The sequence below is a fragment of the Sus scrofa genome, chromosome 13 (genome assembly GCF_000003025.6).
Source record: "Sus scrofa isolate TJ Tabasco breed Duroc chromosome 13, Sscrofa11.1, whole genome shotgun sequence".
NCBI classification, from domain to species: Eukaryota; Metazoa; Chordata; class Mammalia; order Artiodactyla; family Suidae; genus Sus; species Sus scrofa.
The window spans coordinates 13,402,716-13,427,155 of record NC_010455.5 but is presented as its reverse complement, the minus strand read 5'-3'; the positions used below and the strand labels follow the sequence as shown (position 1 = coordinate 13,427,155).

The window sequence follows — 24,440 nt, the reverse complement described above, 5'->3', positions numbered from 1 at the left end:
GGAGGTAGCATGATACTGCTGCTCCCTTCATGTGCTCAGAGTACATGTGAGCTGCCACCACCTCCAAGAAATCTAGGACTGGGCACCAGTCACCGCAGCATCAATACCACTGCTTTCAAGGGGACCACAAACTTTCTATAAGTTAGACAATATGAGATGACAAAGTCATATGTTTCAACAAAGGAACAATATAAAAATACACAGAAACAACTAAATGGAGATAAGCAATCTACTTGAAAAAGAATTCAGAGTGATGATAGTAAAGATGATTCAAAATCTCGGAAAAAGAATGGAGGCACAGATTGAGAAGTTACGTGTTTAACAAAGAGCTAGAAGATGTAAAGAACAAGTAAACTAAGATGAATAGCACAATATCTGAAATGAAAAAAAAAAAACACTGAAAGAATCAATAGCAGGATAACAAAGGTAGAAGAATGCGTGAATGAGGAGGAAGACAGAGTGATGGAAATCACTGCCACAGAAAAGAATAACGAAAAGAGAATGAAAGGAATTGAGGACAGTCTAAAAGAGTTCTGGGACAACATTAAATGTATCAACATTCACATCATAGGGATCCCAGAAGGAAAAGAGAGGGAAAAAAAGCCAGAGAACACATTTGAAGAGACTTTAGCCAAAACCTTACCAAATATGGGAAAGGAAACACTCAAATTGAGGAAGCATAGAGAATCCCATACAGGATAAACCCAAGGAGAAACACAGCAAGACACATACTAATCAATTGACAAAAAAATTAATACAAAGAAAAAAAATTAAAAACAACAAGGGGTAAGCAAAAAATAAAATACGAGGGAATCCTCATAAGGATAATAGCTGATTTCTCAGCAGAAACTCTGCAAGGTAGAAGGGAGTGACAAGATATATTTAAGGTGATGAAGGGGAGGAACCTAGCAACAAGAAGAATACTCTGTCCAGCAAGGATCTCATTCAGATTTGACGGAGAAATAAAAGATTTCAGGCAAGCAAAAGCTAAGGGAATTCAGCACCTCCAAACCAGCTTTACAAAAAACACTAAAGGAGCTTATCTAGGTTAAAAACAAAACAAAGCAAAAAAGGCCACAACCAGAAACAAGAAAACTATGAATGGGGAAGCTCAATAGTAAAGGCAAACATACAGTAAATGTAGGAAATTGGCCATACACAATTAAACCAGCACTGTGAGCAGAGGAAATTACAAACAGAGGATATTAGAAATGCATTTGAAGTTAAGGGACTAGCAAGTTAAAAGAATTTTGCATATGTACAGAATGCTATATCAAAAACTTGTGGGAACTACTAACCAGGAAAGGACTATAGACACACACATTAAAAAAGAAAAAGAAGTCCAAGTACAATATTAAAGATAGTCATCGAATCACAAGAGAAGAAAAAAAGAGGAAGGGAAGAAAAAAGTCCAACATCAACAAATCCAAACAATTAAGAAAATGACAGTAAGTATACACACACACACACACACACATAAATAATTACTTTGAATGTAAATGGATAAATGTTTCAACCAAAAGACACCAGATCGGGTGAAAGGATATAAAAACAAGACCTGTATATGTTTTCTGCAAGAGACCCAGTTCAGATCATATGAGATGACCCACAGGTATCATATGAGATCACTAATATGTGAAAGCTAATGAAAATGATACAATAAAACTTACAAAGCAGAAACAGACTCAAAGCTTTTGAAACCAAATATGTTTATGAAAGGGGAAACATATGGGAGGGGAGGGGATTGGGACAGACTTATACACACTACTATATATAAAATATATGAGTAATAGGGACATAATATATAGCACAGGGGACATTTACTCAATACTGTATAATAACCTATATGGGAAAAGAATCTGAAAAGGAATGGATGTATGTCTATGTATATCTGATTTACTTTGTTGTACCCCTGAAATTAACACAATTTTGTAAATCAACTATATTCCAACAAAATTTTTTAAAAAATGTAATTTTGGTCCCAACCCCAGAGGAACCCACAACATGTTCATTTCAGGTCTCTCTTTCAAGGTCAGATCCAGCAACTTTTGTCAGTTGGAAGCTCATCTGGCTACAGGCAAAGAAAGTAAATGCATTGATTCTTCTTCAAAAATAGTGAGCAGAAGATCAGCCATAGAAAGTGCACAGTTCAACTTGATAGACTCAGTTGCCATGAGTGACAAGTGGAATTGTTTTCACTGAACTTAAGGACAGTCTTGAAAACACATCTAATAATTTTCCCAGAAAACCCAAATCTGGGCCATCTCGGGACCAAATTACTGACAGATTTTGTTTTCCATGCTCCTATTAGCTCTTTTCCTGAGGCTCTGGGACACAGGTCCCATTACACACACACACACACACACACACACACACACACACCCTTCAGCAATTCACACTAGCTCCTGGTTCTTTTAAATATTAAAGCCATTAAGAGAGATGGATTTTCTTTTACTGTCACTCACGCATGAAACGGGCTCCCTGTGACCAGATGAGGACTCTGTGAGGTCTTGTGGCCTCAAGATCATAATTTCCCTCTGTTGGAAGGAAAATGTCTTAGACCTTGAGGAGTGCCCCCTGCTGGGCTGATGTAGATGTGACCCACTCATTGATGTGAGTTTTGGGACCATCCATACAATGAGTATGGGGTGAATGTGGGCTGAGGAATTCAGATCTTCCTTTTTCCTAATTTCTGATTCCCTTACTTGGGTTTGGTAAAGGACAGGAAGAATATTTACAAATGTGCGGCAAAGGAGTTTGCCTCTAGTTGGTTTTGTCTGGCTCAGGTCTAGTCAACTTGGTGAATCTAGTGATGCCACTCAGGGAAGCTCTAGAAACAAAAAGAACACCATGTAAAGGCAATCCTTCCCCTTTCCCCCTGCCAGCAGGGCTGTACCAGGCCCCTCAGGGGTTATGCTGCTACTCAAAGAAACAAACGTGCATCTCCTCCCCACTCCCCTACAGGAAGCTGCAACAGCATCAAATCTTCAGTCTCTCCACTGGGAAGCCCAGACCATGCACAGCACAGAGCATGTTATCTGGGGCCTATTTGTGAAGGGAGATGAATCTTCCCATCTGATTTGGAAGGAACAAGAAACTTTTTAGAATCCTGCATACTCTTTATTACAACTTGGTGGCAACGGTAGGGACCTTAAGCGCCTTCTGAATCCTCAAGGAAATTTGCTCATAGCCAATGAAGCTTTAATGGTGTACCCCATTAGGTTGTTCTGTTCCTTTGAAGACTGAGAGACAGTTTATCAGGAGAGGCAGTTGGTGTGTCCCAGAGGGACCTTGGATGGGTTTTATGGAGACATGAGTGCTAATCCCCATGCCTGCCAGGATTTCAGCTTTAACCCCTGAAAATCAGTGGTTGAAGAGCACTTCTAGGATGCTTCCACCTCCAACATTCTAGGAGTTCACCTATCTCTAGTCACCCAGGCATTTAATTAAGCAGAATTTTCCATTCTCCCGCTGTGCCAGACAGAGGGGAGGACTCCCTGTATGAGCCAGTAAGAAAATCCTACCCACACTGCAGACAGCCTTACGCTGCCTGATGTCAGGAAAAGAATTATTGTGGGTAATCAGAGAAGGACATAAAAAAGAACAACGTGTACATGGCAGAATTTGTCTATTTGCAAAAGCGTTCTTGAAAGTTGAACCTTCCATTACATAACTTTTCATCACTTTCTTCAAAATGTTCCAGTTGGGTTGGCATGTTTTATGATTTGCCTTGCTTCGGAGATAAGCACATTGTCAATGATCAGACTAAATTCCCAGATGTATATATATTTTTAATTTAAAGGTTGAGGTTAAAGAGGAACACCAAAGGAGTGGGCTGAGCAAAGAGGCTGTTATTTAGAATATTTAGAAGGTAAATGCTATCTGCTTCAAAGAATAGTTAATTTCAAAAAGGCTTACAGTGCTGAAATACGTAGCTCTCAGTGTATGTGACATGTGCAAGGGTTTGGAAATTAAGGAGCATGCTGGGATCAAAGTGGGAGTGTGCACATTGGGAATTTTTCTAGATAGCCAGTTGTGGGGAAGCTCTTCCTGCTCACTGGCACCGTGGCCAGTGGGTCGAAAATCCCTAGAAACGGAAGTTTCAGTTCTGGTCATGAAGGGACTATAGCCTGTTATTTAAAAAAAAAAGAAAAGAATTTTCTCCTCCAATGACTTATATACTCATGGCAGTTTTAAAAGGGTTTGTTTGTTTGTTGTTTTATGCTGAACCTGAGACATGTGGAAGTTCCTGGGTCAGGGATCAAACCATGCAACAGCAGCCACTGGAGCCATAGCACTGACCATGCCGGATCCTTAACTCACTGAGCCACCAGAGGGGCAGTTTTTTAAAGCACTTGCACTTAGAGCCTTCTTCACTGGAGATCAACAGGCAAGGACAGGGATTAACCTAGAATGTACTCTCAACTCTGTGTAGGTAGAGAATTACAAACTAACTTTTCCACAGCTGCCTAAGTCCAGAATGATGCTACCACTCTTGAGATTTTTCCTACACAAGTACTTTCACTCCACTAGTGAAATTGATCAGTAGGAAAATCAGCTCTTATTAGTAAGAATATAAAGATTATCTTGGAAGAATCAACCTGAAATGGATTGTGTGATTTGTGAAAGTTTTCTAAAAATGAATGTGACTCACACACTCAAACACAATTAATTTATTTATTATTTTCAAAGGTTATCTTAGCAAAGACTTTATTTTTCCGTTCTTTATGGGGGAGAAAAAGAAAAGTGTATTCAGTGAGGCATATTTCTGTGGTAATACTCACCGAGATATATTATAACATTGTCCTCCAGGGGGTGTTAAATCTTCAGCAAAGCTCCAGTGTTGCTGAAAGGCGTTCAGATCCAGTTAGCACAAGCAAACAATCTAGCTTCCTTCTCCTGGGGTGCAGGAGTTCTGGGGCCCAGATCCTGAATTTGACATCTCAGGTTTCTAAGACTAGACCTTACGTTTTTCCAGTAAGGCTAATGTAGGTGTGACAAGCCCATGGCCTTGGGGGGTGTGCCCTGAGCCTAGCCACCTTGCCCTGAACGCCTACCACAAGTCTTGGGTTGGTTGACCCTCATGGTTCACGCTGCTCACTCTTTTAAGAGACTACTGAGATGGGTAGGAACTACAGTGCTTTTGGAGGACAGAAATGTGACTCCATTATAACCTCCTAAGAGTTGGAAAAGGCTATGGGGATCAAAACGGCACAGGAGCCTTCCTTCCTACCTAAACTCCACAGAGGGCTAATTTTGCTATTCTTTCTTTCTTTTTCCTTTTTTTTTCTTTTCTTTTTTTTTTTTTTCTTTTCTTTTTTTTGTCTTTTTAGTGCTGCACCTGTGGCATATGGAGGTTCCCAGGCCAGGGGTTGAATTGGAGCAGTAGCTGCTGGCCTACATCACAGCCACAGCAACGCTGGATCCCTGACCCACTGAGCGAAGCCAAGGATTGAACCCATGTCCTCATGATTCCTAGTTAGATTTGTTTCTGCTGAGCCACGATGGGAACTCCATGTTTTTGCTATTATTTCTTAATGAAACCATCACTTAGGTATCTTCAAACCTCTAGTCCAGAGAACTAGCCACTTTAAGTAGTAGAGTCTATGATTGCCAAGTATACAGTACGATGACTAGGCAGTCTGGAGGATCTGGAGACAACTGACTTCGGTTCAGTATCTGCCGGATTTAGGATCCTGAATTCATTACTTAAACTCCTGAGCCTCTGAATTCTCATTCACAAAAGACTATTTCCAGGGCAACTGTAGGATTCACTAAGACAACGCAAAGACAGCACTTGGTGTACAGTAAGTGTTCCATAAACACTCCTAGTTACTTTTATTCTTGAGCCCATGATGTCGCTTCCCTTACCTAGCCCCCATCAACCCACACAACTTCCTACACTTTCATCCCTTTGTTCCTCTACTTCCTCTACCTTTACCTCCACCACCATCCAAGTTTCCAGGATTACCTTCAACTGCACCTTAAAACCAAAAGAACACAATTCCCTACTCCAAGAACCAAGTGAGTTTTTCTCCTATCTCTGAACAACATCAGGGACATAGTATTGTGATACACAGGTGTATGAATGTGTCAAATATGGATAATTGTACACTTACCAGGGGTGCATTTTTGTTGTTTGGTTTTCTTTTTGGCCACACCCACAGCATGCGGAAGTTCCCAGGCCAGGGATCAAACCCATGTTGCAGTTGCAACCTGTACCCCATCTGTGGCAACACTGGATCCTTAACCTGTTGCACCACATGGGAACTTCCATGGGTGGCATTTTTAAAATGTAAATTATATGTCTATAAACCAACCCAGTAAGAACATAGTGTGAAGACCTCAGTCTGGTAGATGGGAAGACTTGGTTCAAGTTCAAGTTCTGATAACTTTCTAGCTGCCAGTTCATGGGACCTCTTTCACGCATAGCTTCCTCCATTGCAGATGGGGTGGTTATCACTTTCTCCTCCAGGAGTGAGGGTTTAGAGACATAGTATTAGTGTACAAATGCCTTGCACAATGAATGCACAAGTGGATGCTACATGATAATTAGGGCCTTCCTATTTGGCATGGCCAATTCTATGTTTGTCACACACCTCTGTGCACCAGCAGGATATCTTGAGGACAGAATGTGCACTGCTTTTTTTGCCCATGTGTCTAGCCTAGAGGAGAAATAGTGTGTTTAGGTAAACCACCAACTTTTAAATAGCAAACTCCTAGAGGCATCCCAACTAAAGCCTCTTATCACCTGGGTTTGCTAAGACAGGTACTTTACTTGGCTGATCACTCAGCTATGGCTCCTCAGTGTACAGCAGAACTTAGTAACACATCTTTCATTCTGAGATTTCTCTAGGTTCACAGGGGTTGTCTGTTTCTCTTTAAAGCAATGGACCATACTGTTTTCTTGAGCAATAAGTCACTCTGTTTTCAGTGGTTGAAAGTTAAGCTTTTATTTGGTTTCAAATTAAAAAAATAAATTTCATTATTAAATAGTGAGATGGATCTAACTAACGTTCAGAGAGTTGCTTACTCAGGAATATACCACCGGGGGTACCATTAAGGGGTGGGTCGCCTAAACTAAAATGATTTCTTATGTCGTCATGTTGGTTAAAAGTTCAACAGTGGCGTAATTCAAAAGAAACGGAGATACAAAGTTTTTAATGTTTACAATGGGTGAGAGAAGTAAACCACTTATTCTACTGCAATCCCAAGCGGATTTCTCTCTCCATGCCAGTCAGTTTGGACCCTAGACCACAGTGCTAATGTCATCGGGTTCATCTGCTTTCTTTTGCCTGCTCGGCAGGGATTTCAAGTATTCAAGGTGCCTTCTTGCATCCTCCTGATTTTGCCTCACATAATACACCACATAAGAGATGACCATGGTGAACCAGCCAAACATGGTGACCAGCATGGCATAGTCAGTAGTTTTTTTAGGGAGGTTACAAAGGTCGGCGTCATTGGCAGCATTGAGGAATGGTCTCCCTGCGTGCTCATCCAGCACAGAAGTCTTGCAGATCACGTTGTGGGCTGTCTCATGATTGGACGCCATGCTCCTCAGAACTTGCTGGAGTGTACAGTCGCAGTGCCAGGGGTTGTTAGCAATTCTGGCCCTGGCCTTCAGGTTATTGAAGGCATTTTTGTGCACGCTTTGAATCCGGTTGTCAGACAAGTCCAGAGTCTGCAAAGTTTCAGCTACTCCTTTGAAGGCATGCTCATCAATAAACTCAATGCCATTTTTGGACAGGTTGAGAACTCTCAGTTGATGGAGGTCCTTAAAAATCTCATTGGGGATGGATGTGATCTGGTTGGAGTCCAGATACAATAAGACTGTCTCAGGAGGAAGATCTCTAGGTATTTCCTTGAGGTTTGCATTGCTACAAGTGACATTTAAACCCCCAGAGGAAGAACAAAGACAGCCCTTGGGACACATACTGGCAGAATGAAAGCACAGTATCATAAGAACAAAACTTTGTAGGAGGAGACACATGGAGAGGGAACGGGTTAACCACAGGTCTACCAGATTCATGCTGGAATGTCAGCATAATCACCAGCCCATTCCTCATTTATTCCAACAAACAAGTGGGGTAATGGTTCCAGACCTGTCCACACTGTTGATTTTCTTTCTTGCGTGGTTCAGAGGGCTGCAACTAACACACGTTTCTCTTCATTGTTCCTGTCCTTGCTTGGGCACCTAAAAGAAAGGGAAGCAGATGAATTAGCTCTGTTGCAAAGGGAGGTGCCTTGCAATTAGAAATGCTCCTTAGGCGTCTGGCATTTTATGTGTGCAGAAGAGTTGGTTATGCAGGTACTTTCCATCAACACCCCTGGGAGAAACCTGTGTCATGAGAGGTTCCTGTTCAAATCCCAGGTGCTGGGGGAGAGGACTGTCAATAAATGACAACATTTCCAAATTACGGTGCCTCATTTTTCACGGTGCAAAATTAGAGCAAGCAGTCCAGGTTTCTCTCAACTCTCCTGGCCCTCACCATATTCTCAACCCTTTCTGAATCATACAGCAACAAAATATAATAATCTCTTTCCTCTTCCTACCACAGAGGCATCTTTTGCAATTGAGCCCTGCACTTGGGCAGCAATGATAAATAATACTACTTCAGAATTAATTACCATAGAAAACTATGTCTGTCATAGATTTTGAATCGATGTCCAGTTCGCAATATTTTCTCTAAAGAAATACCTTAACTTGAATTAGACTGAATGAGTGGCACTCCAGCTTTTACAACAAAGTGTTTCTAGGGACCTATAGCCCAGATGCTCTACCAGAGTTGCCTCCCTGTGACATTTTGAAATTGCATTATACCTGAAAGTATGTCCTTAACTGAATTTCTAAAGGATTCTCTATCTGTATTCTACACGATGTAGCCCCTCCCCAATAGATTTTTTTTTTTCTTCAGCTGCATCCATGGTCTTTGGAAGTTCCTGGGCCAGGGATCAAGCCCACACCACAGCAGCAACCTGGAACCACTGCAGAGACAATACCAGATGCTTAACCCACTGCACCACAGGGTAAACTCCCCCAATAGATCTTCTAATATGACACACATCTCCAAAGAAATCTAGCCTCTAAGCATTCCTCAATAGCCTGTTTTTTTCTTTCCAAACATATATATATATGTATAAAATTAGTGTTGGAAAAGTTCTTAGAAATTGCAACTTTTAGTGATATGAGCAAGGTTATGAGAAATGGATACAAGCTAACACTGAAAACTACTCTCTCATACAAAGAATATCCCCTCTACAATGGAATCCTCAAAGATGAGGCAAGTGGATCTTGGACATGTTATGTGACTTGCCCAAGGTCAGATAGCTTGTAGGTGGTAGAGACAGGAATCAAGCCAAAGACTTTGTTCTGACTCATTAATCTCACAATTAATTCTTTCCACTACCCCTACAGCTCTTTCTCAATTCCATCTGCTCTGTGAGGACAAACAAAATCCAGGGATCAATGTTTTATGGTGCAGCTCAATCCCACATGGATGTTGCCGTGGAGCCCCGGGGAGGGGGGGGGCCTGCCTTGTGGAGGGAATTCATGCTTGACTTTGGAGGAGTCTCTCTCTGAATCTGAGAAACAAGGAGAACATTCATTCCTCTTACAGCAGGGAGCCACAAATGACTCTCTGCAAACTTGTCTTTTCTAAAGATCCCAGATGGATAAACATAGAGGGAAACAACTCCAAATGTTACCAAACTCACAGAAAAGAAGATTAATGTGAGCTGAAAACATAATGAACCGGGTTGTTAATCATGGGGGGAAAAAATAAGATTAGCAATGGCAGAATGAGAAAATGTGCTTTTTGGAATCTTAAGTCCCTCAAATGCCAGAGACAGATAGAGAAGGAGCCCCCTAGCCTCACTAAGCCATCCATCAACAGCTCATTTCATCTGTAGCGAAAGTTCCCCTCCCTTCCATGTTTTCCTTCAAAACTTCATTGTAGGGCATTTGGGGACAGTAATAATTGTCTAGATGGGAGAGAAAAGAAATAAACAGGTGTGGAGGGGAGAATACTCAGGGAAAAAAGAGGGTGCTGGAAGGACAAGGCAAAAGCTGCTGGGAGGAGGACATGAGGAGTCAGGATACAGGAGGATGGAATAGGATTAGAGAAAGTAAGGGGAGTCCATGTCATCCACCAACTGCCACCAAAGGAGTAGGTGCGACCAGCCTGCTTCCTGCTGAAATGTGGAAAGCCTTCTCTGGGAAACACTGCACATGTCTCCAGACACTGATTCTGAGTTTGTCTGAAGAAAAGCGTTTGCTAATTTAGACTATAAGCCCTGTGAGGTCAGGGACTTATTTCTGCCTCATGTAGAACCAACAGTAAATAATGAAAAAGGAAAAAGTGCACTGGGTTTGTATTTCGGATTTAATCCTTATTAGAAGCAAGTTATGAGCCGCCCCAAACCTCACTCTTCTTATCATCATTTAGAGATTATAAAAGCATCTAATTACAAAGCTGACTTGAGAATTATATGAGATGATCCATGTAAAGCATTTGGCGCAATACCTAACAGGTTATAAGCACCCAATATTTGTTACCTAGAATTACTATTATTATTCTAGATACATTCCCAACTTATAGCATGGTGCCTGGGAGGTTTTAAAGGCAAGAATAAATATCTACTGTTTGAACAAACCAGTGAAGTATTTGGGGAATCTAGCTGTGCTTTTTCTTCCCTATGGTAATTATTTTTATTACTTTGAACATAAACATTGGCTTATCAATTGCCTGCGGTTTTACATGTCAAAATGGTGGCCATTGGAAAAAATTGCAACTGTAGACTCCTACTTGATGGAAGGAAAAATAGAACTTTTTCTCAGTAAATATCTCTAATCATTGTTTCTCCAGAATGATCAGTGTGATGGTCACGGTCACAGACAAGAAGAGGTTAGGACACATCTTGAGTGCTCAACATCAGAGTGTAATCCCTCTTGAGATGAAATCCTGCATGCCCCTAATGGTCCACCTGAATGCTGGGATGAAACGCCTATTAGGTGTACAAATATGGAATATTCCCTGCACTCAAAGACATTGGACTCAAACTATTTCATTTTCTCTCTGAGGCTGATAAAAGGGGAATACAATTCTTCTGGGATTGGCTAGATGGCTGGCTTACTATGACTCAGCCTCTAGAGCCTCCACCCCCACCCCAGGACAAAGTGACAAAAGATGCAGGATGTAGAGAGCTGAGCCCTTGGATGTCCAAAGACACAGAGTCAAGGTTATCCTCAACAGTGAGGACAGACGAGCTCTCTACTGTGCTGAATTGCTGTTTTCCAAAGGGATTACCAGCTTGGCATTGCCATAAAGTGTTGGAGAGAAACCAGCGGTTCCTAGGGAAGGAAGCCATGGGGAGATGTACCTCTGAGTGAACCCAGGCATTCTTCAGACATCAGTTATATCCAGCAGAGGACAGAGATAAGGAGAAGCCTGGAAACCTAAAACTCTCGTGCTTTCTTCCCAGTCAAGCCAGCCTGCAAACCCAAAGTCTCAAACATGCCATCCTGCTGCAGGACAAAAAATGCTTCCTTCCTAACTTCAGGATGAGCACGTAGAACACAAAGGCAGCCTGAGGTCACACTGTGATGGCAGCAATGGCAGCAGCAGTCACAGCCTGGTCTCCTGATGAGAAATCAAACAACCAAAGGGACAGACCAAATTAAACAGCATCTTCTCAGGAGTTCCCGTTGTGACTCAGTAGGTTAAGAACCTGACATGATGTCTGTGAGGATGCGGCTTCAATCCCTGGCCTTGCTCAGTGGGTAAAGGAACCAGCGTTGCCGCAGGTGGCAGATGTGGCTTGGATCCTGTGTTTGCTGTGGCTGTGGTGTAGGCCAGCAGCTGCAGCTCCAAGTGGACCCCTAGCCTGGGAACTCTCATATGCCATGGATGCGGCCCTAAAAATAAAAAAATAAATAAATAAATAAACAGCATCTTCTCTCTCTCCTGACTCCCCCTATACAATTCTCAACTCATTCCACTGCTCCATCCTCATCTCTTCATTGCCCTCAAATATGTCTGCGGCAATCAGGAAGTGACAAAATTTCTGGATGTGCTCTTCGGGTCTGAGCTGTGTCCCCAAAGAGGGCCATTTTATCCCTGTACCCATGCCTTGCTCACATTTTCCTGTCACACAACTTTCTGAGCTACAGCAATTATTGCTGTGATTGGGGGCCAACCATCAAATACTATTTCCAGGAGGAAAAAAAACAAAACAAAACAAAACAATAAAACAACTTAGCAGCCTGCCTGAGAGGACAGTTTTTCAGTGGCTGATTAAAATCTCTCTTGCTTCCTGTTTCTTTCTTCTCATCATTAGGGGATACTCAGGCCACTCAAGCCTTCATGAACTCTTCCAAGACAAGGAATCAATTCACAGAGAAATGCCAGACACACCAACTTCTTCCATGCAATTCTGCTTCCAAACCGGGGGATTTGATTAAAATGCAACAAAGTAGCAAAACAGGAAGTTCTTTCAATTCAAGACATAAAATTAAAACCAATTTAAAAACCCCCACAAATTTAAGTACTTAAAATTAAAACTTCTGTATGGCAGATATACAAGGTGAAATGATGGATGGTAAAATAAAGGGCTGGTAACTCTAATATACAAGATCTTAGGGAGGAATAGGAAATTGATTTGATTGAAAAATGGACAGAAAAGCCATGTGTACAAACGGCTAATGAATTATATGAAGATTCTTGATCTCACTGACAGTAAAATAAATTCAATTTAAAGGACCTCTCACCTCATTTAAAATTAGGAAGAGTGTCATTGAAATCTAGTACCAATGACAGAGTGGAGAACAAAGCCCACTTGATGAGGGTATAAATGGGGAACAAGTTAGACTGACATGTACTGATGTAAAGATCTCCAAAGATGACCCCCAAAACAGCTCGGAAAAAAAAGAGTTAATAAAAAAGGGATAATAGTGTAACCCCACTTATGCAAGATTTTTTTCAAGCAGAGGCCAATATGCAACTACAGGTATATAGTTTATATGTTTACATATGCAAAGATCATTTCCATAGGGATGTAGCAGGATACAATGAATAGTGGAACTCGGGGACTGGCAGAGGGAGAAGGGAAATTGTCTTTTCGTTTTATATCCTTCTGTATGATTATACCTTCTTAGGGTATAAAGGTGTTCTGTTTGTTTATGTTTTATAATAACGACAGGATTTAAGACAAAAGAACTAGGGTTTAGCTGAAAAACCAATCCAAATGCAATGCCTCCGAAAGCAACTTCTCAGTACAGGAAAGAGACAGAGTTCCCACTGTGGCACAGTGGGTTGAAGATCCCGCGCTGTCTCCACAGGGTCTCAGGTAGCTGCTGAGGCCTGAGTTCCATCCCAGATCTGGTGCAGTGGGTTAAGGATCCAGTGTTGCTGCAGCTGTGGCCTAGGTCATGCTGTGGCTTGAATGTGATCCCTAACCTGGTCATTTCTATATCTGCCGGGGGCGTGGCAAAAAATAAATAAATAAAAAAATAAAAAATAAACAGCTACACAATGGTTGCCAAGAGGGTCAGGCAAATGAGAAGATGATACAGTTTTAAAGCTGACCTTGTTTTTTTTCTTTTTTTTTTTTTTTACTATTTAGGGCTGCCCCCCTGTGGCATATAGAAGTTCCTGGGGGCTAGGGGTTGAATTGGAGCTGTAGCTGCTGGCCTGTGCCATAGCCACAACAATTCAGGATCCCAGCCACGCGTACAACATACTCCTGCAGCTTGTGGCAATGCCAGATCTTTAACCCACAGAAGGAGGACAGAGATCAACCTGCATCCTCATGGACACTAGTCGGGTTTGTTACCTCTGCGCCCCAAAGGGAACTTCCTAAAGGTGAACACTTTTCAACATAAAAGACTGAATATTCAAAGGGACAGTGTTGAGATAATATATAAAAAGGGAACTCAAACTCACAACCTGCAGGAACTAGCCAGGGAAGTTCAACCACAGCCTGCAATTTGGAGGCCAAATCAACCAGGATTTTATCAATAACTGCCAGCCTCTCTAATCTTTGTTCTTGCTTCCACCTTAGGGCCAACCACAGGAAACCAAATCTGCCTCCATAACCAATTACATAGGATGTCCCAGTTCTAATTAGCTGGCCTCCAGCTCCCCAAGCCAGAGCCTCCAATCAGGGCATATTTGAAGCCTTCTTTTTTTCCACTATAAAGCTTTTGCAGGAGTTCCCATCCTGGCGCAGTGGTTAATGAATCTGACTAGGAACCATGAGGTTGCAGGTTCGATCCCTGCCCTTGCTCAGTGGGTTAACGATCTGGCGTTGCCATGAGCTGTGGTGTAGGTCGCAGACGCGGCTCGGATCCTACGTTGCTGTGGCTCTGGCGTAGGCCGGTGGCTACAGCTCTGATTCAACCCCTAGCCTGGGAACCTCCATATGCCGCGGGAGCGGCCCAAGAAATCACAAAAAAAAAAAAAAAAAAAAAAAAAAAGCTTTTGCATACTCCTGCCTGCATTTGAATCTCTGCCAAATACCAAGGATGGTGGATGAGTCCCCTGCTATAGAAAGCTTTGAATACATAGCCTTTTGCTTGTTCTCATTTGGGTAGTTTTTGTTTATGTCCACAAAGACTCTAGTTTGAGTACATAATGTTTTCAATGCAGTATTTCTGAAATTAGCCTTACAGCCTATTATAGAAATTGTTCTTTATTTGCTCGGGTTTTTCTAGCAACTAAGTATGGGGTGCTTAAGCCATCAATCTGTGTAATTCCTGATCAAAGATAGGGAAAGAGAGTTGGGATGCGAATAATCCAGATGAAGGGGTCATTTTTGCCACTGCTACTCTTGGAGATCCTGTTTCTACCATTTCTTAATTTACATCGTTGGCACTGAACTCTGCCATGACTTTTAGACCTATGTCTCCATTCACAGCCACCTCTCACCAAAACATGCCACTAGGGCTTCAGACTGGGCATACCTAAAAGCAAAATCATTTTCACCCTTCAATCCCATCCAGCCACCTTCCTCCGCTACGACAAACCACCTGTTCTTCCCTCCTGATTGCTTGAGAAGTTTTCATTTTCATTCTCCCTTGTACCCCTCCCTTCTTTTGCATTCCCCCTGCCAGTTTTCCTGTTCAAATCTCCACCATCTTATTCTGAAAGCAAAAGCCTCAATCCTGGAGTTGTCTGGGAAGCTCCTCTCTGCTTCCATTCTTCTCCTAATGTCTAGTGAAAGGAACACTGACCCCGTCATCTTGATGGTCAAAGAGCTTTATCTATCCCCTGTTGTTGTTCCTAACAATCTTCCTTTTCCAGTCTTATCTCCCACCACACTTCCTTACACAGACACAGAAACCAAATCCTGAGCTCAGTAAACATACATTGGTGGCTTAAAAGTGGATGACCAATGGTGCTTCACCCCACAAACATGCAATTTATCAGAAACTATCCCAATCAAAGACCTCTAGAGCTTGGAAGACCTTGGAAGAGCTTTGCTGGTTTCAATTCTGACTGTGAAGACATGGTCCATGGGGCATTTAGCTGGCCCATTAATAACAGCAGCTTAGTTAAGGATAGGAACTTATAGGGCAGACGGATTAGGGAAGAACTGAGGATGCTTATATTTAAAGGGACTATAGGCTGCTTGCAGATCCTGAATTGTTTGATTCAGGGACCTCCTCAAACCTTCAAACTCCTTTTCTAGTATCTTAGCCTCTTCTATATTATTTATCATTTTCTACTCAAAGACATCTGTTTATCTTTACCACCAGACCATGCTTTCAGAGGGCTGGTCATTTTGACCTTCTCACGTTGTCCAGAATGAGAAAGAAGGACAAGGAGAAAAAACCAAGCTGCCCACCACAGCTCATTTCCCTCCCCTTCTCTCTGAGCCCAAAATAAAGAGGAGGGGAGAAGAACTGAATATTAGATGAAATTCAGAGTAACCATGTTTCCTGGACTGGACGTTTCAGTTATCATATTTATTTTGAAATTAATGGAGCTTATGACAAAATAACCATGGGAAATCTAAGAGTAGGCACAAATTTGGGGGCTGACTGATGTTTTTGTTCAGGGGCTAGAGGAGGGTAATCACCTAACAAAATTGGGAGGCAAAAAGGAAGGTGCATTTATTCTGGATACATTCATATCACCTTACACAGTTCTCACGACGGCCCTGAAAGGCAGCAGTCATGACCTTTCAGATGAGCAAATCGAGGCATAAAGAAGCTATGGAATTGCCCACTGTCACAGCTGCTGTGACAGGGCAAGCTCTGAACTCCAGTCCTTTGGCTTCCAGCATTGGTATGGTCTGACATGGCACTGCACTCATCTTTACAGCTCAATTATCATAACGACTTTTCTCTCTCTTGACTGATTCCACTAAGATGAGGAACAAGGGCCATAATGGATTTTACATGGAGGGGATAGTTGCAAGCTGAAAAGAAAGACTGGCAGATGTGGGGAGGGCGGGGAGAGTGGCTGAAGTATGCTTCTAGGTCAAAACCCTAAAATGATACAACTGCCTTATGTCTGTGAACTCGAATTAAATGCTTGTGGGCAAGTCCATGGATATGCTTTCATTCAATCCTTGAACAGCCTTGTCAGATACAAATGATGGACGTAAGGAGCCCTACTTCAGGGCAGTGGAAAACTCAGCAAGTGGGGGCCACTTTGATCATACCACTAGTCAGTGGAAGAACAGAACCTGGACCCCAGGTGCAGAGCAGAACAGATCTCATTCAACACCCACTGGTTCATATATTTCCTTTCCTGGACACTTTTTGATATGGAGAGTCTGTAAATACAAATGCTGAGTTTCAAATGCCAAACCAGCCTTCTGTTTACCACTTCCTACAGAGTTTGGGAAAGTCATGGGGGGTGAGACTCTTTCTCTGTAAGAATCTCTTTTTTTTTTTTTTTGTCTTTTTGCCATTTCTAGGGCTGCTCCCATGGCATATGGAGGTTCCCAGGCCAGGGGTCTAATCGGAGCTGTAGCCACCGGCCTATGCCAGAGCCACAACAACTCGGGATCCGAGCCACATCTGCAACCTACACCAGAGCTCACAGCAACGCCAGATCCTCAACCCACTAGCAAGGCCAGGGATCGAACCTACAACCTCATGGTTCCTAGTCGGATTCATTAACCACTGAGCCACAAAGGGATCTTCCTCTCTGTAAGAATCTCTGGAAGTCTACTCAGAAAAAAACTTTTTTATCAGAATGACATGAAATCCATTTGTTCTAACTTGTCAGTTCAGGCATGCTGAATGTTAGATACATGTATCATATTAAAATTTATTGGATTTTATCATGATCTAAGTAGAAAGAGAGAGTCCTTGTTCTTAGAAGGTGCAAGATTTGGGGGTAAGTGTCATGACAATTGCCGCAAAAAAACTGTCCAGCAAAAAAAAACACTATATCTATTTATATGCAGAAAGACAGAGAGGAAAGATTAACAATTGGTAAATGGAAAGTGAGAGATAAAAGTGTTCATTGTACCAATTTTTCAACTTACCTGAAAGTTTCAAATTTTTTCAAATGCAAATTTGGAGGGGAGATTCTAAGTCTTAAACAACAAACAATAATAAAAAAGAACTTCCAGAAGAGAAGAAATCTCTTCCTGGTAAAGCAGGAGAATCTTAGGAATGTTCATCAGAGTGTGACAGACAAAATGGAAACTGAAGGAAAAATGAGTAGCAATTCTTTAAAATTGCATTTCATGAACATCAAGACTAGAAAAAGGTTGGGCACAGTGACCTAGAACATGAGTGTAAGGTGGACCTGGTTTTAACTGAGCAGCATGGACATCATGGCTTGGCCACTTACTAATTACATAACCTCTCTATCCCACACTTTTCGCACATGAACATAGGGGTAACAATAGTTCTCACCACAAAGAGGCTTCATGAGAATAAATTTAGACAACATATAAAAAACTTATAAAAGCTCTGCTGCATGATGAACTCCTTATTAAGAGCTACTATTACCATCACTTCTGCTACCCCTACCATTACTGTCTTCATCATCATCTTATACTTTGCCTTCTCTCTGCTAAGGCAATGAGGAGGCTATAAAGGGCTACCCTCCACTTAATACAATGAAGGGAATAATTTTGATGGTGCCTACATTTCTATGATATGCAAGGCACTGGACCAAATGTTTTACTTTAAAGATGAAGAAGAGGAGTTCCCATCGTGGGTCAGCAAAAATGAATCTGACTAGCATCCACGAGGATGCAGGTTGGATCCCTGGCCTCACTCAGAGGGTTAAGGATCTGGCCTTGCTGTGAGCTGTGGTGTAGGTTACAGCAAGGCTTAGATCCTGCATTGTTGTGGCTGTGGCATAGGCCAGCAGCTACATCTCTGATTTTCAACCCCTAACCTGGGAAACGCCATATGCCATGGGTGCAGCCCTAAAAAAACAAAAAATAAATAAATTTAAAATTAAAAAAAAGAAGAACTTTGTCCTTAGATGGATCATACACAGTGTCTCCCCATATCTGCTTTGAACAATTTAGATGGTGAGATCTGGGATTTTAAAGTTGATATTTAGATGAGATTTTTGGATTTTGAGTTGATGCTATGATGAGTTGTGACTTTGGAGGAGGTTGGGCCATGTTGGAGAAAGACTTGTTAGAAGCCATTTTAAAAGAGTTTGTCAATTCCTGAATGAGACTAAAATAGACATTTGTCCAAGATTCAGATATAAACATAAATTACCTTTGGTAGATTATTAACTTATTAATTTTACAAAAATATTATAAAACAGATAGGATTTTTTTATAGATGAAAAAGACTATCCAGAATGCAAAAATCTAACACATCAAATATTTTATTCTCCCAGGCTTTATAAAATGATATGTGTACATACATCACTATTTTAGCACAGGTAATAACTTTGTCACTTTTCAAAGTTTTAAATGGTCACGACTCTCGGTGCTTGAATACTGGCATAAAGCCCCAGTGAATGGGGTTATATATTAAATCGAACCATTATTCTTTTGCTAAATATTTTGGTTTGTTTTCATCCATTTGTGCTATCATAAATAACACAGAATTGAAAAGGATGTTTTTCATCAACACATCTTCTCGTTTGGATCATTTCTTAAGATAAATTCCCAGAAGGGAGTTAGTAGGGTCAAAGGACTTGTCATCTGAATTCAGTTCATGGTCTACATCACTGAAAGGGCCATTGCATAAATAATGTGCAATGACTTCAACATGACAAAAAAGGTGGTTGCATTTTTCCAATTTATGTTGAATCTTTGTCCATAGCATCAAAAACCAAACCACGCAGAACTGTTGGGTGGGGAAAGTATGGTACCAACAGTACCAGAGAGCTGAGTCGCCCTCTCTGGGTTTAGCCATTAATGATCTTGGTCATAAAGGCATATGATGGGACCACTGGCTGGGTCTTTTGCTCTCTGGCTAGAGTCTAACTGATCAGAGAAGTAGGGTACTTTTTCTTGGCCAAAATATTTGAATTAAGAAAACTATTTAAAGCTCCTTTAACATGTTCTTGAAAATAGTCCACTGCATTTCTGTGATATAATGTCCTGCATGTTTTCTATGTTTTTCATTAAAAATACGCTGTGCAAATTATATGTATAATATTGTTTCTTCATTGAGAAAATATTTATTGTAGCAAAAAAGGAATTAGAAAAAAACCTAGAAATAACCTCAATATTCATCACAAATAGATTGATTAAATAAATATGGTACATCAATACAAAACAAAGAAGCAATCTACAATCCTGATAAAAATGACGCCAAATAAGGTACAAATTCCCAGTGATATAATAAATAAGTCCTGGGGTGTACAGCATGATTACTATAGTTAATAATACTGCATCATATATTTAAAAGTCTCTAAGAGAGTAGATCTTAAAAGTTCCCTTCACAAGAAAAAAAATTGCATCACTATATTTGCAAATGACATGATACATATGTAGAAAGTCCTAAGGTCTTCACCAAAAAAATATTAGAACTAATAAATAAATTCATTAAAGGTGCAGGTAACAAGATTAATATGCAGAAATCTGTTCTATACACTAATAATGAACTATCAGAAAGAGAAAGCAAGAAAAAAAAATCAGTTTAAAATTGCATCAAAAAAGAATAAAATACCTAGGAATAAACTTAACTAAGGAGGTAAGAGACCTATACTCTGAAAACTATGAGATCCTGATGAAGGAAATTGAAGATGATGCAAATAAATGGAAAGATATCCCATGTTATTGATTAGAAGAATTAATATTGTTACAATATCCATATAATTCAAAGCAATCTATATATTTAATGTGATCCCTATCAAAATACCCATGACTGTTTTCACTGAGCAGAATAAACAGTGCTAAAATTTGTCTAGTTCTATACAAAAGACTGAAATAGCCAAAATAATCTAGAGAAAAAAATAACAAAGCTGGAGGTATCATATTCCTGAGTACAGACTATATTATCAAGCTATAGCGATCAAAACAGCATGGGACAAAACCAGGCATGTGTATCAGCAGAACAGAATAGAGAACCCAGAAATAAACTCACATGCCTATGGTCAATTAATCTATGACAGAGGAAGGAAAAAGACACATTGGAGAAAAGACAATCTCTTCAATAAATGATGCTGGGAAAACTGGACAGCTACACATAAAAGACTGAAATTCAAACGTTTTATCACAGCACAAACAAAAATAAACTCAAAATGAATTAAAGACCTCAATGTAAGACCCAAAACCATAAAGTCCTAGAGGAGAACACAGGCAGAACACTCTTTGACATAAATTGTAGCAATATTTATTTTGGCTCTATTTCCAAAGGCAAAAGGAATAAAAACAAAAATAAACTAGTGGGATCTAATCAAACTTTAAAGCATTTGCTCAGCAAAGGAAACCATTCACAAGTGAAAGACAACCTACTGAATGGGAGACGATATCTGCAAATGATAAGACCAATAAGGGTTAAACATTCAATACATATATAAACAGCTCATACAACTCAACATCAAAAAACAAACTCAGAGTTCCTGTCATGGCTCAATGGAACACAGGTTTGATCCCTGACCTCACTCAGTGGGTTAAGGACCCAGTGTTGCTGTGAGCCGTGGTGTAGGTTGCAGACTTAGTTCGGATCTGGTGTTGCTGTGGCTATGGTGTATGCCAGTGACTACAGCTCTGATTCGACCCCTAGCCTGGGAACCTCCAAATACTGCAGATATGGTCCATAAAAACAAAAATAAAAACAAACAAACAAAAAAGCCCAAACAACTCCATTAAAACAGGGAAGAAGAATTAAATAGACATTTCTCCTACAGGCACATGAAAAGATGCTTGTCACTAATCCTCAGGGCAATGCAAATCAAAACCATAATGAGATATCACCTCACACCTGAAAGAACAGCCATCACCAAAACAACAACAACAACAAAACAACAACAAAAGAAATAATGAATGTTGGCAAGGATTTAGAGAAAAAGGAACCCTCCTATACTTTTGGTGGTAATGTAAATTGATGCAGCCACCATGGAAAACAGCATGGAGTTTCCTCAAATAAAAATAGAGCTACCATATGACCTATCAATTCCATTCCCGGGTACATACCCAAAGAAAACAAAAACACCAATTTGAAAGGATATGGATATATACACCTCAATGTTCATAGCAGCAGTATTTATATGAAAACAATCTAAATGTCCATCAACGGATGAATGGATAAAGAAAATGGAGTGTGGGTATATATAATAAATATATAAATAAAATGAAATATTCCGCCATTAAAAAGAATGAAATCTTGCCTTTTCCAGAAACATAAATCGACCTGGAGGGTATTAGGCTTAGTAAAGTAAGTCAGAGAAAGACAAATACTGTAGGTTTTCACTTATACGTGGAATCGGAAAAAAAAAATGAGTATAATAAAATAGAAACTGTCACAGCTAGTGGTTAACAGTGAGGAGTGGGTGAGGGAAGGGGCAAAATAGGGAAAGGAGATTAAGAGGTAATGAACTACTAGGTATTAAAAAAATAAGACACGGATGTAATGTACAGCACAGGGAACACAGCATTCCGCAATAACTTTAAATGGAGTATAATCTATAAAATTATGGAATCATGGCTGAAACTATTATACTACTGTAAATCAGCTAATTGTAACTACACATGATGATGGGGTTAAGTAGACTTATTGTAGCAATTTTTTGCAATACATACAAACATCAAATCAATGTTGTATGCCTGTAACTAACATAATTTTATGTATCAATTATATTTTAATTAAAAATATTAATAAAAAAATATGCCAAAATATAAAGGAAAAATGTATTCATTGGTCCTGGTAAGACAAAACAGAAGTATCTACACCACCACACACACACACACACACAAACACACACACACACATAATTAATAAGTTATGGAAGAAGAATAAATAATGGATAACAGGAGTTCCTGCTGTGGCTTAGCAGGTTAAGACCCTGACACAGTGTCCATGAGGATATGGGTTCGACCCTGGCTTTGCTCAGTAGGTTAAGGATCTGGTGTTGCTATGAGCTGTGGCACAGGTCACAGATGTGACTTGGATCCAGCATTGCTGTGGCTGTGGTGTAGCCGCAGCTGCAGCTCTGATTTGACCCCTGGCCTGAGAACGTCCTCAAGCCACAAGTGCAGCCATAAAAAGAAAAAAAAGGGATAATAATTTTACCCTTGAGGGTTTGGTTCTGGAGCTGACGATATAGAAATCTTTACTTTTCATCTTGTTCTCTTCTCTGCTATTGCAACTTTTACCAGGAGAACGGCTATGATAATAACTAGGTATAAACAAAGAGATTAGCCTGTAGGTCCTGACTGATAACTGATTTTCTGGTAGGAGCTACAGGGGTTACAAAAATGTGCAAGACACGGTATCTCTTTTGAGTAGTCACTAAACTTTCTGAATCTCAGCAGAGTACTCAGGAAATACCACTAGCCTGAAGTTAGACAAAATCAGGTTCAACTGTCAGTTTGGGTACCAGATGGATAATCTTGGACAAAAAAAAACTGCTCTGAGTCTGTCTCCTAAATTATAAATAAGAATAATAATTATTTCATGGGTTTCTGATATGGTTCTAACAGTGCCTCTCTCATAGCAGATGCTTGACAAACACTACTGAATCCAAACATACCTTCAAAGGGATCAGAAGCAAGTTCAGACTTCCCAAGGGAATAAAGGGTGTCTGTGAGTTGCACCACATGAATATGTCTGCAGGTATGTAAGTCTGAGAAGCACCTTCATTGAGTCACAGTGGTCATCAGCCTAGTTAAGATTCTGGGAAGTTACAGCAAAGTAACCTGCTCACTCAATTTTCCAAACATACTTGGGCCCCCTGACAAAGGCCTCCCCATGCCCATAATTTTTACAGCATAACCACCCACAGACCATGACATTTGCTAAATTCAGATTATTTAAAGAACATTTAATGCTACCTCTACTCCTCCTCCTCTTACTTTACCCAAACATTCTGAAGAATATGAGGCGACAAGTTTTGCAAATGAGAATTCTATTTGCACTTGATTGTTCTCAGGCCATATATTACCCTGAAGAAACATCCAAAACCAACCAATATTTATTGCAGGCCAAGACAAAAAAAAAAAAAAAAAAACTAATAATCCATAACTATCACTAAGGATCATTTTGTTTAATGAAGGAAATGCCCCTGGATTAAAACATGCATGCCTATCAATGAATTGCAACAAATGGGCTATTATTATGTTTGAATGTTATCCTCCCCTATTTCCTCATCCCTAGACACTGTTTTCATTTTTTAAAAAATCATTAGTAACACAATCTTTCAAGGCCTTGAAAACCTTAGGGAGCAGCAATTCAAAGAAAGGGCTTTGAAGTTAGACATATCCAAGCTTGTCTAGCTTTGTCACTCAATTTATTAGATATTAATTAGTGGAAGTAACTTACTGCTCATTAGATTCATGATTTTTAGGGCATGTTACTTTAGCTCTGAGTCTCACTTCTTTATTTACAAAATGGGTATGATAAGACTCATTTTTCATGGTGTGGTAGATTGTTTACAAAAAATGGCTTCCATTATCCCCTATCTTATATTATACATGGTTTTTGGAAAGTAACTTTCAAGCTTCTTCCATCTAGGGGTGGAGTCTGTGTCTCTATTCTTGGTTGGTCTTAGGGTTTGCTTTGACCACAGCTGAGGCAGAAGTTACATTATGCTAGTTCAAAGCCTAGGCCTTTTCAAGAGTCCACACATGCTCTTGCTTTGCTATTTCAATCTCCCCAGCCACCGTGCAATCCCCTGACTGGCTGGCTGGATGATGAGGGATCACAGAAAGAAGAAGCCGTCTCTCACACTCCCAACACATGAGAGAACCTAACCAGATATTCAGAGCCAATCACCTGACCTGCAGTGACCACAGACTCATGAGCAAGCCTAGCTAAGACCAGAAGGCTCCTCCAGCTA

At 40.5% G+C, this 24,440-nt stretch overlaps 1 protein-coding gene across 7 annotated transcripts in view; it reads right to left on the bottom strand.

Annotated features, from left to right (window-relative positions):
• The window catches only part of LRRC3B (leucine rich repeat containing 3B), a 93,187-nt gene continuing 75,686 nt past the window's right edge, over window positions 6,940-24,440 (bottom strand). For all 7 annotated transcript variants that reach the window (XM_003132076.6, XM_013981425.2, XM_005669311.3 and 4 more), the window contains one exon: window positions 6,940-8,194. In XM_003132076.6, the coding sequence (XP_003132124.1) occupies window positions 7,250-8,029 (780 nt within the window). In that variant the 5' untranslated portion in view covers window positions 8,030-8,194 and the 3' untranslated portion in view covers window positions 6,940-7,249. The remainder of the gene's footprint in view (window positions 8,195-24,440) is intronic.